At 32.1% G+C, this 13,839-nt stretch overlaps 1 protein-coding gene across 1 annotated transcript; it reads right to left on the bottom strand.

Moving 5' to 3' along the window:
* Positions 1-354: 354 nt before the first annotated feature.
* On the bottom strand, positions 355-13,759 carry LOC140443801 (putative lipid scramblase CLPTM1). The gene is made up of 3 exons (XM_072535257.1): positions 13,484-13,759; positions 7,349-7,833; positions 355-1,694 (listed from the first exon to the last, which is right to left on the bottom strand). Exons 1-3 carry the CDS (start codon positions 13,559-13,561, stop codon positions 470-472), a joined length of 1,788 nt encoding a protein of 595 aa, XP_072391358.1. The 5' UTR covers positions 13,562-13,759; the 3' UTR covers positions 355-469.
* Positions 13,760-13,839: the final 80 nt, after the last annotated feature.

The following is a 13,839-nucleotide window of genomic DNA, read 5'->3' as shown; positions in this document are numbered from 1 at the left end:
AAATCCACAGATATATCTCTTACTAACATAACGTTCCATTTTATGTGTTTCTTATTGAGCATTTTTTACTAAAAATCGCTTTATGAGATATACCACTTTTACAAATAGTTTTGTTTCAACCTTATTTTTAATGTATTTTTAATTAAAACCCATATGCATTATTAAAAGTCAATATTTTTATTCATGTCCGCCAACGCGTTAAATGATTCATTTATAAAACAGCTCCTCTTAGTCACAATATTTATTGGAATTATGTAATGCAATTATGAGATGATTAAAATGTATAAATAAATTGCTCACCGCATTTATTCGAAAGGTATTTATAAAGGTAAATAATAGTAAAAGATAAGAGTAAACTGTTTATCACATTTATTTTAAATATTTGCATTAGATACAATTAATTTAAACAACAGTTCTTTTAAGCCTAAAATAAGAAGACAAGTAGTACACGCTACTTTACACAAACAACCTATTTATCTTTCTTTGCTTCACTCACACTTTGGTCTGGATTCTCGGTAATACTCTTTTGGTTTTCTTCTTGTTCTGCCTTATAGCCGTACTCATTAACACGAGTCTTATCTACAGGATATATGTATCTTTGATATAGATATATCAAGAATATAATATCGTCTCTGAAACAACCAATCCTGTACATAGTTGGCATTTTAATAACGAAAGCAAACATATCATCTATAAAAGTATTCAAAAACTTGTAAGTTAACATTCTCCATGGTAAATGGGCTACTGATTTCAGTTTATAATTTATAAACAATTGGGGAGTCATCATTATAAAACCAAACGTTAACAAGTATCCATAGAGAAGATCTAATACAAAAGAGTACCAACCTTTATGTTCGAGATAAATAAGTGCGTACCCACTGTAGCACGCGAATAATGGAAAACAAACCCACGATAGGTATTTAAATGCTAGCTTATCATATACTTTTGTACTAGATTGGACATAAGAACTCTTATCTTTAAATGTTAATCTACCATTTTCGAATTTTATATCTACTACTTTCCATATCTTCCAAAATTCTATACCCAAACCTACTAAACAGGAAACTCGTATTAATGTGTTTGTTTCGTTGTCTAAAACGTACAACAAAACAACTAGAGATTGAAATACTCCAAAGAATACGGACCTAACAGACAAACCTTCTAAAGAATTTCTGTTGTTCCAAAATTGAATATCATTCTTAAAAGCAAGAAGTTCGAAAACAGAGTGAACTATCGACACCGCGATCGTGATACCTAAAAGATAAGGATTAGTATCCATCAAGGTTTCTTTAAGCGTATCTTGTTCTTCGTCGGACTGTGTTTGTTCATCACCCCAGACATTCCAACTCTGTCTCATATGTTGTGCGGCGTAGAGTTGCCATTTGAACAAGCTCAATGGCTGGAATATAATTTGAAGTGAATAAGAGTCATTTAAAGGTTTATAATCACGAGCCATGTTCCAAAAGTCGTTTGCAAATAACACTGGTTTATATTGCTTTCCATCATCTGTGAACCGGATGAACTGATCTAGAGGGACCGGCACTCCACCATAATTCCACAAAGTTTGATCAGTCACCAGATTTAATGTAAAGTTTGGATGCCAGTGGGATATTATTTTTCCATCTTCGACTATTTCCTTTTCAGTTTCACCGGTCAAGAGATTTTTTGTACCACTTGCTTTGAGCTTCTTATATCTGAAAAATAACAATCATATATTAAAAATTTTTAAATTTTACGTGTAAAAAAATCTTTATTTAATTAAACTTATAAAGGGTGTCCCTAGATTCACGCAAGAATTTTCCGCCATTTGTGCACAGTTCGAAAAACTCATACAAAATATGGTCGGAATATTGATTAAACTTCGTTATCTATGAAATGAGTAATTGAAAAATTCAGGGAGACTGGATCAGTTGGTGATGCTAAAACACTGTTCGTCCAAAAATATGCCGTTCAAATGTCAATATCGAAGCAGTGCGAGAGTGTGAGAGTCTTGGTGAAAGTCCAATAACATCCATTTGGCGCCGTGAACAAGAATTGCAAACATGCTTACTAAATTCAATTGATACAAGAACTGAAGTCTAATTCGTAAGAGAGTTCGTTGAATGGATTATTGAACATCAACAATTCAATTACTACATAAGACATTTTCTGCTCGTGTACTCTCTCTTGGTGATCAGAATGGACCCCCTAGATCGTGTAATTTAACAGCATTGGATTCCTTTTTATGGGATTGTTTAAAGTAAGAGGTCTATGCCAACAAGCCTACAACCACTTGTGTATTTAAGAAAGAAATTAAACGATGCATCAACGAAAATCAGCCATAGTTATGCAAATTGGTGATGGTACATTCCAACAAGAGTGCCAGCAAAGCGGTGAAAATCCATTTGCCTGATTTGTTATTCCATACATAACTCTTATCTTATGTACTTTATAATTCAATGAAAAAATTACAATCTAAAGTAAAAACTACAGTTTTTTCTATTCAAGAGTTTTCTATTCAATTCAAATCTTGAGTAAATTTTGGGACGCCCACTAAATCACGTCAACCACGGAGGATTATTAGGAAAGAAAAGCACGAAAATATTTCAAGTGTTGGCGAGTTTTAAGATCAACACGAATTCCATTAATTATTATAAACATAAAAAAGTGGTATTTAGATTTAATAAATAGTTTTTGAAAATACTTATATACAACATATTTGTATCAAAATTTCTAATGTAAAAAACTTGAGTCAAATATTCAAACAGATAATCGCTAGGGGCCAAATCTGGAGAATACGGTGGATGCTCCAACAATTCAAACTTTAATTCGTGTGCATTGTCCTGATGAAAAAGATTTTTTTTCTTCTACAAACCGGGTAATTTTCCTTCAGCTGGCCTAAAAGGTTACAATACTATTCAAAATTTATTGTTTTACCAGTTTGTAAGTAATCCACAAACAAAATTCCTTTTGCATCCCAAAAACTGATGCTAACGCCTTTATAGCCGATTTGTGGGCACGAGCTGGTTTTTAAGCCGAAGAACCAAATTCACACCACTATTTAGCATCTTGTTTTAATTCAGAATCATAGTGATAAACCCAAGTCTCTCCATAGTGATAAATTGTCGCCCAAAATCCATTTTATTCTTTCGAAAACGCTCTACAGGTTGCTGAGAAAGATGAATTCGAATGTGGTTTTGTTCCATTGTTAGCGAAACCCAAGACTTCAGTCAAAATATTTTTTACACTGCCCAATGAGATGTCTAGGGCTTCTACTAAATCTCTTTCAGTCACTCGACGATTTTCCAATAGGATATCCTGTATTTTTTCTACGATTTCTGGTATTGTTGCTGTTTTTGGACATCCTTGACGTGGATCGTCTTCAAGGTTTGTACAAACACAATTAAATTCAGCAACCCATCTTTCGAGTGTACTAATTGAAGGCGAAGAGTCATTAAACACTTTCAATACTCGTTCATAAATTTCCTTGGCTTTTAAACCTTCCAGAAATTAAAATTCAATGACTGCACGATACTTGATTTTTACATTGTAAAAAAATACTGTAAAGTCGATACTAAATTAAATGGCTTGGAAACAAAGAATGAATTGACAGATTCAAATGAAACTTCACGTTCATATAAAGAGTACAAACGTACCAACAAAATTTAGGCTACTAGCAACGCCCTCTCTAATGGAAGTGCAAAACTTCCGAACAGCCTGTTAACGTCAATATTTTTATATTACAAAATACAATCTAGACCTAAAACGGTACAAGTAAAATAAATTTCAACATATTACTCTTGTTTTACAAATATTATAAAATAACTATTGCGTTTCTAAATACAGTACATCTGTATTTATATTAAAGTATTTTCTGGATTACCTAATCTGTTCTGACAGAGTGTTTAAAGAACTTCCATTATCATTATTTAAACAGTAGAAAAGGACAAAATCATTAGCAGTGTTTTACTAATTATTAGCGAAACAATGGTTTATAAAACCTCAAAAAATTATATTGAACTCTACATTATAAAACTATTTCGTATTCAAATTAACATAATAACGAAATAAAATGGGCTGGTTAATGTACAGGGTGTTTCCAAAATAATCGGTGGTAATTGTTGTAGATAAAATATTGTACATTTTTGTATGTAACACTTTGATACATACAGTGTAAGTAAAAGTTTATGGTCGGTATAGTAGAATTTAACAGGATATCTAACACAGATATAAAATCATATTTTCAGCGAAAAGACAAAGACAACAATCATATTTCCCCTTGGTCTCCCCTCCACATTTTTAATAGACGCCCAGTGAGACGATTATTTCCGATTCAGCTTATAATACCTAAGAAACAGCGGCAAGGTTGCCTTATTACATATTTTAATTAAAACATTGAATTGATTCAAAAAATTGGCGATCGGTGGCGCGGTTATATTGTCATTCAAAACTGGATGATGATATTAAAAACAAAATGACACAAATACTGGTACAAAATTTCTTAAATCAATGAGAAATTTGCAGATTCGCATTATTATTTGACGAAATAGTAACCTAATTTCCAATAAAACAAGATAATTTTGGCAACATCGCCATTCATCCATCCTCTTCAATAGGATGATGAATAGGAGACAGGTTGAAGGGTATGCTAAGTTAATTGTTTAACAGTAATTTCAAATAAGCGAGTACATAAACAACCATATTGGCTATTATCGTTTATGTGTATATGTATTGAAGTGAAAGCAACTAACGAAGGATATATTTATTATAACTTGAAAAATAATACAAATAGATGCATTAATTGGACATGACTCATCTAAACGTACACCTGTATCGAGAGCTATATAAGAAGTCGACATGTATTTGTCTGATGATATATTACCCAGAAAAAATTCGAACGGAGATTGGAACTGTCCATTACAGTGGTGGAAAAACCATCGCCATGTATATCCTAACTTAACCACTATATTCATAAAATATTGTAATATTGTAGCAAAATCTGTTCCTTGTGAAGACATGTTCAAAATCTGGTTTAATTTTAAATAAAAGAAGAACACGGTTAACAACAAGTAAACTGGAAAAACTTATGTTTTTATATGTCAATTTAGACGATTCGCGATTTACTAATAACGTGTAATGTAAATGTAAGTACGATTTACTATTTGTATTATTTAATTTATTTTTCAAATTATAATAAATATATCCTTCATTAGTTTCTTTCACTTCAATACATATACACATAAACGATAATAGCCAATATATTTGTTTATGTACTCTCTTACTTGAAACTACTGTTAAACAATGAACTAGTTGAATAATTTAACGTTACTTGTTTACAAAAAACGGTTCAGTTGCGTTAACGATAAAAACGTCAACGACCCACCTCTACCCGTTACCACAATATTAAAATCAGTGTCCTTACTTTGACACAGCGACATTGCCAAATAATTTTGTATGAAGCTTTTTTATTGTGGCGTCATAATGCAGTTTATTATTTTTATTGGGAATAAGGCACAATGTGACTTTAAAATAAGCTTATTTTGATGTTTAGATTTCCAATTCGGAAATCGTACTTAAAATACGAAACATGAATAAATTTTATTTATATAAAACGATTTCCGAAGTGGAAATCAAAATGTTAAATTACTCTTATTGTAAAGTAAAATTGTGGCATATTCCCAATAAAAAACAGTAAGCTGCCATTTAAATCAATTCGCCCAAATTTGATTATCTTAGAACATTGTTCAAATGCTAAAAAGACAACAGGTCAAATAAAACCGATAAGTTTGGCAACGTTGAACTTCCCCTCTTTTATTAATTTCCAATAATGCATTTTCGAAGATATAAAGGGCGGACCTAATATACCTCTCTCTTTTTAAACAGGTGACTCTCACTCTATCTCACGTAAGGTCCATACCGACCATAAACTTTTACCTATACTGTTGTTACGATAGATAATGACGCATCATATGACTCAAAACTGTAAACATATTTATTACTAATATCCTTATTCATTCGAGTATTTTCTAGTAAGAAGATCCACGGGTCTCCCTCGGCTAAAAAACCAGTAAGGCGTGACCTTCCAGTCTTTTCGCCAAGGGTCAGGAAGGTCAACATCCTTCGACGAGATTCTAGATTAACGGTGCTTTATATATAAAGACGAAAGTTTTTGAATAACAGTTAGTTTTTGAACATGAATTCGAGTTTTTAGATCGAGATATAATTGTACACGGAAATAAATATAAATAAATATTGTGATAAATTAGTGAATATTTTAATAAAGACTTTAATAAATTTGTAAGTGTTATAAATAGAACCTTTGATAATAAATAAAGACAATAAATTAGTGTCGTACGGCCGTAGAGTCCTCCTGGTTTTCAGGGGTTTCTGGACGATCTAAGAAGAGGATCTCAAGTTTCGAGAGTCCATCTTCGTATTTAAGGAGTTGATTGAGATACCGGCCGCTACGGGCAAGAAGTTCCGCCGAGCCTTTGTGGTAGGTGAGGAGACACCGGCAATCAGAATTCTCTAACAGTTCGAGCTTTCTTACAGACAAAATATTCTTACACTGAATTAATATGAATTAGAATTCTGATGCGTGGTGTATAACTCAAGTTCCACAAAGATGTCGGCCTTCTCGCTTCGTGTAGCCGCGTTCCCTCTCCTCGAGAGAGGTACAAGAATGCCGGCAATGTCGACTCTTCCTGCTGCCAGTCGCTTCGTATAACTACCTTTTTGTTAACAGTAATTCATATAGTTACTATTTACATAAGGTTTTGGAGACGAAGTGGTATTGCAGCTCAACCTGATCGGAAAAGCAATTACAAGTCCCCGTCGGGGCTTTTATTCGCTCTTTACCGTGACAGGCCCAAATAACGCTGTGGTCAGTTCGACACGATTTGAGATAGTTATAAGACCAATGTCTTTTCTATCTCAGAAAGTCGTGTTCTACTGTCAGGAAGCGTTTTGTAGTCGACACGCCGGTTCTCGTACACTTGATGATTTAATTTCTAAATTGGATAACCATTATTAGGTATTATTCTTCAATTTTTTGGACGTCTTCGACGATAGCAGCATATTGGTTAATTAATAAAACTCAAAGGTAGCTTGGTAGCGCACCGAACCAACAAGGTCTTACGGGGCTAGTAGTGTATGACGACTGGATCCCGTTTGAAAGATGTGCTGCTCTTTTATACACATCGTGTTTGAGAATTTTCAGCACACTTCCGCCGAGAGGCCAATGACAGCGCAGTTAACAACGAGCGCTGTGGTTGGCCGGCCAAAGTAACAATCTTTGTCGTGATTGGTTACCTTGGCGACATTAGATTAATAAAAATATAACACTGTATACAGAAAATATAATACATACCTATTTAATTGCTTCATGACTGATGACATTTGATTTTTTGCAAAATTTTTAGCTTCGGGATCAGGACTGTATCCAGACCTGACTAGATATGCATGTATGAATAAGGAACCATTATTTTTCATATGTGCAGTGATTGGGACTTCTTTTTCTATTGTATACGATCCATCTTTATCCTTTCCTGATGTCCAGTCTCCATATTTGAGCCCTTCTTTGTACCAGAACACATTGGTAGGACTATAATTATCCATTGTTTCATTTTCTGATAAATAAATATACAGATTCATTATTGTGCCATCTGGAAATATGTTTCTGGCTGCAGTTTGTGGCATTTTTACTCCTTGATCATTTGTTGGCTTTTGGGGTTGCGGACTTTTAAAGAATGAGAATATAAAATACATGATCATTGCTCTTATTATGAGAGATTTAACTACAGCCAGAAATGACTCCATTTTTGTTGGCGCTCTTAGTTGAGCAGCTTCATTTTGCTGAAACAACAAAAACTAAAATCAGAAATTTTCTTTGAATCAATATTTGACTGTTATATTATAAAGGCAGTTTGCTATATCATGTGAGAATATTGTATACTAAAAATATTTAAACTAAAGAAACAGATATTATATAAGGGATAAATTGCAAGTAAATAACTACACATCTATATGGCAATTATGGTAGAAAATGGTAAATTATATAGTATAAAAACAAAATTAAATTTGATACTATATATTTATTATTACTCCAGTAAATGACTGTTTTGGAGTGTAATTTTCCTTGTCACGACGGATTTGCTTGAAAATTTGGATTTAGGTTCCTCTTGCCCTCCACTTTACTTTTGGACTTGGACCCAGGGTTGCTTTTACTTGGGGAGTAATGAGGTAATGGCGGTCTTGCAGGTAGGACCTTAGGATTTGGAAGTAATTGTTGGGAAGGGATTCTTTGATTTTGTATAAAACGCCATTATGCCAGACTTTTTCAAATGCCTGGGAGATGTCTAAGAAGATTCCGGAGTAATATTTTCTGTTCCAGCGATTGGCGTATTTGTTGGTAAACCCTGTGAATTTTTTCAGTGGTAGCATGCTGTGGCCTAAAGCCAAACGGTGATGAGGTATTATTTGTCTGTCAATTAAATTTTACTCTATTCTGGATAACAGCAGTTATAGACATAATAGGGAGCAGGCTTATAGGTCTGTAGGACTTTATTTCCTCCAAGGATTTTCCGGGTTTTGGAATTAATATTATTTGGGTTAATTTCCAAACTAGAGGAAAATGTCCTGTTCTTAATATGGCATTATACAGTTGTGTAAGATAAAGTGTAGGGCTTTTCTTGGTAATTTCTTTAAGATTCTTAAGATAATTAATTTATACCCTGAGACTGTTTGGGGTTTAATTTAGTGTGAATAATATTAGTGACTTCTTTCAATGTAAATTTTTTTAGAGAAGTTTAAAGTTAATAGAGAGATTCTAGATACATTTGGATTTCATTATCTATATTGATACATTCATCTACAAGAAAAGGCAGGAAAACTGTTTTAGGATGTTCAGCGAAAATTTCGGCTTTCTCTTTATTTATTATTGCCCATGCGCCATCTTTAGTGTGGATTGGAGGGTTGAAGAATTGGAGAAAGAGTCTGAGATAATGTAAACCATTGTTTTTGTGGTTATTTAATAATAATAATAATAAAAAAAAGGATAGGAATATAAATATGTAAAATCTCTTGTTTTTAAGTTTATTGAAGTTTTAGTAACTTCAATAAACTACCAAACCTTATTAAATATTCTCCAAATATTTTTATTTTTAAAAAAGAATGCATTGACTATATTAAGTTTATTAAATTATTTTAATTTATATGACACATATGTTATGTAAAATTCATTGATTTTTATTTAAGGATTATACTGGTATTGCATAATTTTATTAATTCTATGTGGTGTCTGTAATGTTTCTAATGTTTTATTATTAACGTCGATATTATGTATTATGTCAACATCCTTATAATGTATTACTTGTAGCAAATGTAAAACATTAGGGTTTCCTAGTTCAAAAATTTCTTCCATTCATTACATTTAAAAATTGCACTATTTCTGAAATTCCAAATTATTTCAGCTTTGGCTAAGATTACAACACCTTGGTCAATATTTAATTTGATATTACAAAAGAAAACGACAGACTATTTAAATACATAAAGGTATGTTTAAAAACAGTTACCAAAACACTCAAAAAAAAAATTCCAAAATTTGAAAAGGAACGAACTGTTAGCCCAAAAAATATACAATAAATAGAATAAAAAGACTATAAACAATGCTTTATATAAAGTACATGACAAAAAAGAAGTAACTGTACAATAGACAATCTAAGCTCTGAAGTCAAAATGGGCGGTGCTTAGCAAACCTTTCCAAACATTTCTAATTCATGTGTATTTGTTCCATCAGAAGTTGAAAATATGGTTTTTTTTAATTGTTTGAAGAGTACATAAGTACTTTTTAGTCATGAACATTCATTCTATGCAAATGGTATTATTTGTTGTTAGCGAATTTGTGGGGTAAGAATATCAAAGTATTAAGATATTTACAAAGTCTTATAATAGGCTATCAACAAGTCCTCATAGACACTTCGTCTCAGTACTAGCAACCTCCAGTGGAGTCTTACATTGCCATGTTATCTATTCCTGTTGTAACTTAAACATCTTAGTTTATTAAGTTAAATAATGTAACTCAAAGTTAGTTTCACAACATTTAAAGGGTTTTTACCCATGTATTTAGAGGCTTAAAATATGTACATCCAGATAGCATTGATGATGGAATATTAATTCCGAAAATGTTCTGTGAAGTAGCCCAATAGGGTTTTTTTAATATCCATACCTTTTATAAAGGATTTTTTGAAATAATTTTATTGTGATAAATGGTATACAGCCAGCTACACGAATTTAGTTTCCTTGTGAATATTAATTTACATATTTTTTAACTTCGTAAATAAATTCAATGATTTATTGATTTATTTTGAAATAACTCTGATAAAAACAACAACAAAATACCTTGAACACAAGGTATCTTGTATTATTTTAGGTTTATTTAAAAATATTATTTTTAAAATTTCATCTTTTCAAAAAGTCTTCTGGAATATTTTAGTCAACTACCCACTACTGGCATTATTATAATAAAATTTTATATACTATTGCACACTAATTATGTAAAAATAGAGAATTTAATAGGTCTTTGATATGCAGACAAAATTGAACATACTGATCAATCGAAAAATTCATTACTTTGATAGAACAGGACCAAAAAAATTTTCTATTATTCCTCACCCTAAAATACAGTATAGTCAGATTTGGTTACCCATATTGAATGGTGATAAAAAAGAGAAAATTTCAAGTTTGACGTTAAGAGCAAATTAAATGCGAAGCCAAATACTTATCATGCATGCATTTCTCCAAATTTCATGTAAAAAATATGACGGATATGATTTAACATTCTTATTAATGTATGCTATTCTTCTTCCAAAAAATGTTTCCAAAAGAGAATTAAATTTAAAAATGTAGACAAGAAAATAAAAGGGAAAGAAAGAAGAAGAAAAAGATCAGTTCAAAGAAATTCTCCAAGAAACATTAGGAAATGTAAACAGTCAGAAAGAAACTATATTGACGCGAGACCTCAATGCACAAACTGAAAGAAAGGATAGTAATAAAATGGTTGTATATGTTGATAGTAACAAAATATGGAGAAATTGAATGAACATGTTAGAAGACTGATTGACCTAGCTGACCATATATTCAATACCAATAAATATACATATACAAAACCAGCTCACAATTAAAAATCAATAATAGACTGTAAATGTTAGAAAAGCGTCAATGATCAAGGTCAAAGACAAGAGACTATATACAGGAGCCACCTGTGGATCAGACCACCATTTGGTGAGATCAAGAATATACATAATAAATAACGATAACAACAGTTTAATAAAACAGTATGTAATGAGGGTGAAAACATGATACATCTGAAAACGAAATAAGAAAGACACGAAAAAGGATGAAAAATAACGGAGCAACTGGCCCTGGAGACATACCTAGAGAACTGTTAAAACACGCCCCTTAGACTTAATACAAGAATTAAAACAAATATTTAACAAATACAATGTTTTAAACTTCAGAGACTTTGATGGGCTGGTCATGTAGTGAGAATGGAGACTGAAAGACTGACAAAAAGAGCCCTAAATGGTAAAATGCAGGTCAAACGACCAAAAGGAAAGCCACAGAAAAGGTGGGACGATGAAGTGGCAGCAGACACGCAAAATTTGCTAGATGTGAGAACCTGGAGAAGATCGGCACAGGACCAGCTAGGTTGGAGGCATAGTTTGGAGATGGCCAAGGCTCGATTTGGGCTGTAGCACCATTGGAGAGAAAGAGATTTAACATATGCTCATTAGATGGAAAAATACTAAAATGTGCTACTTGAGAAACAAAAAAGACCCTCATAATTATAGGGGAATATGTGTCACACATTCTGTGGGTAAGTTGTATGGGAAAATAATTAAAGAAAGGATGGAGGAACGCCTGTGGACTTCAGAAGAACAGAGTGCATTTTGTCACAGGCACTAATGTAATGATAATAATATATTTTATACAAAAGAGCTCATAGAAAAAACAATAGTGTTCAACACTGAATTGCCCATTGTATTTGTGGACCTCCAAAAGGCCTATAATAGCGTCCCAGTCAAAAACCTGTAGAAATCAATGGAAAATCTAGGAGTAGATATCAGCTACATAAATCCCATAAAATCACAATATCAATGAATGTAGAATAAAAGTTGAACAAAACTACTAAGAATTGTTTAAAGTTGATAAAGGTCCTTGATAAGGATGGTGCTTATCATCAATGTTATTTAAACTTTATATAGATGAAACACTAAAAAAAATGAAATTAGATATGTGGACAGATAGGAGTAAAAATTGACTACAACTATATCCATACCCTTTTGTTTGCTGTTGATTAAATAATTTTAGCAGAAGACAAAGATGACATTCTCTACATGATGGAAAATGCTGCAAGAAGACTTTAGAAGATGGGGTTTGGAAATTAATTATGATAAAACGCAATACATGGTCATTGTATACACCACAGAAGAACTGGAGGTAAATAAGTACTTCAGAACTTTTGAGAAATACTTAAAATTGACCAAACAGCGGATAAATGATATTGTTTCAGAGTTTTATTATATTCTTGACAAATAATTCACCTGCATATGTAATGCAGGTATCCAGAATATTAAATTTAAGCTAAAGCTAAGAAAGCAAATTCTATAGACTCTGTTTATTTAGAACTCATGACTTTATGTATATGGGCAATTTATTATTTTTATTTTTACATGTTATTTACTGAGAACTAATTATCAGTCTTAACATTTAAAGATTTAATTTTCTTAATACAATATTATAAATTCGTTAAAGTGCAGAGACTTAGATGGGCTGGACACATTGCTAGGATGTCAGATCACGAATACACGAAGAGATTAACATTTTCAAAACCAGAGGGCACAAGAAGCAGAGGACGACCACGAATGAGATGGATTGATGATGTGGAAGAAGACCTACAGATTGTAGGGGTTAGAAGATGGAGGGAAGTTGCCAGGAATCGACAGGAGTGACGACTTCTTTGTGAGCAGGCCAAGATCCACAACGGATTGTCGAGCCACTTATGATGATGAATACAATATTATCATATGAAATTTAAAAGCACCATAAAATGTAGTAGTATTCAGAGAACACTAATTCTTTAATAATTGAAATGCATTTCACTTGGCATATATGTACTTTTCTGAAATTAATTTTGGACAATACTTCTAATTCACATCATTCTCAGCAATAGCTCAACAACTAGTTCAAGGGCAATATTAAACCTTCAGACATTTTAAAATAGAATTTTTATCAAAAATTTAAATTTTATATACCCCTATATAATTTAATTACTACCTATTTTTATTTCATTAATACATACACAGTTCATAAATAGTTTAAAACTCTGTCTGGTGTTATATACATATTATAAACTATTGTAGTTTCAGCTTTTTACTTAAAAGTAGTTTAAGTATATGTAATAAAACTACACGACCACAATACTCGATTTATAAGAGATACTTACTGCAACTCCAGGTTCTTCATTGCTTGCTGTTAAATCACCAGGAGGAGCCCCATTAACCTCTTTCTGAGCTGCACTCATTATAATTATATTAAAGTAAAACTTTACACTAATATCATGTCACAATGATAATATATGACGGTTTGGACTTTTTAAAAGTATATCAATAACGTGAGTCAGTAAAAAATGTAACTAAATTGGTTAGTAGATAATTTAAGAACTTTGGATTTTTTGGGGATTTGTAATGACAGTGACAGATAAGAAGGAAGACAAGTGGCCATGATGACAATTTGGATCAGGGTCTCAGGTCACCCACGTCATTCATACTTCGTAGGTACGTTCGTTGTATTGCACTCGAA

Source organism: Diabrotica undecimpunctata, chromosome 6 (genome assembly GCF_040954645.1).
Source record: "Diabrotica undecimpunctata isolate CICGRU chromosome 6, icDiaUnde3, whole genome shotgun sequence".
Lineage (NCBI taxonomy): Eukaryota > Metazoa > Arthropoda > Insecta > Coleoptera > Chrysomelidae > Diabrotica > Diabrotica undecimpunctata.
This window is presented reverse-complemented; position numbering and strand designations above follow the sequence as displayed.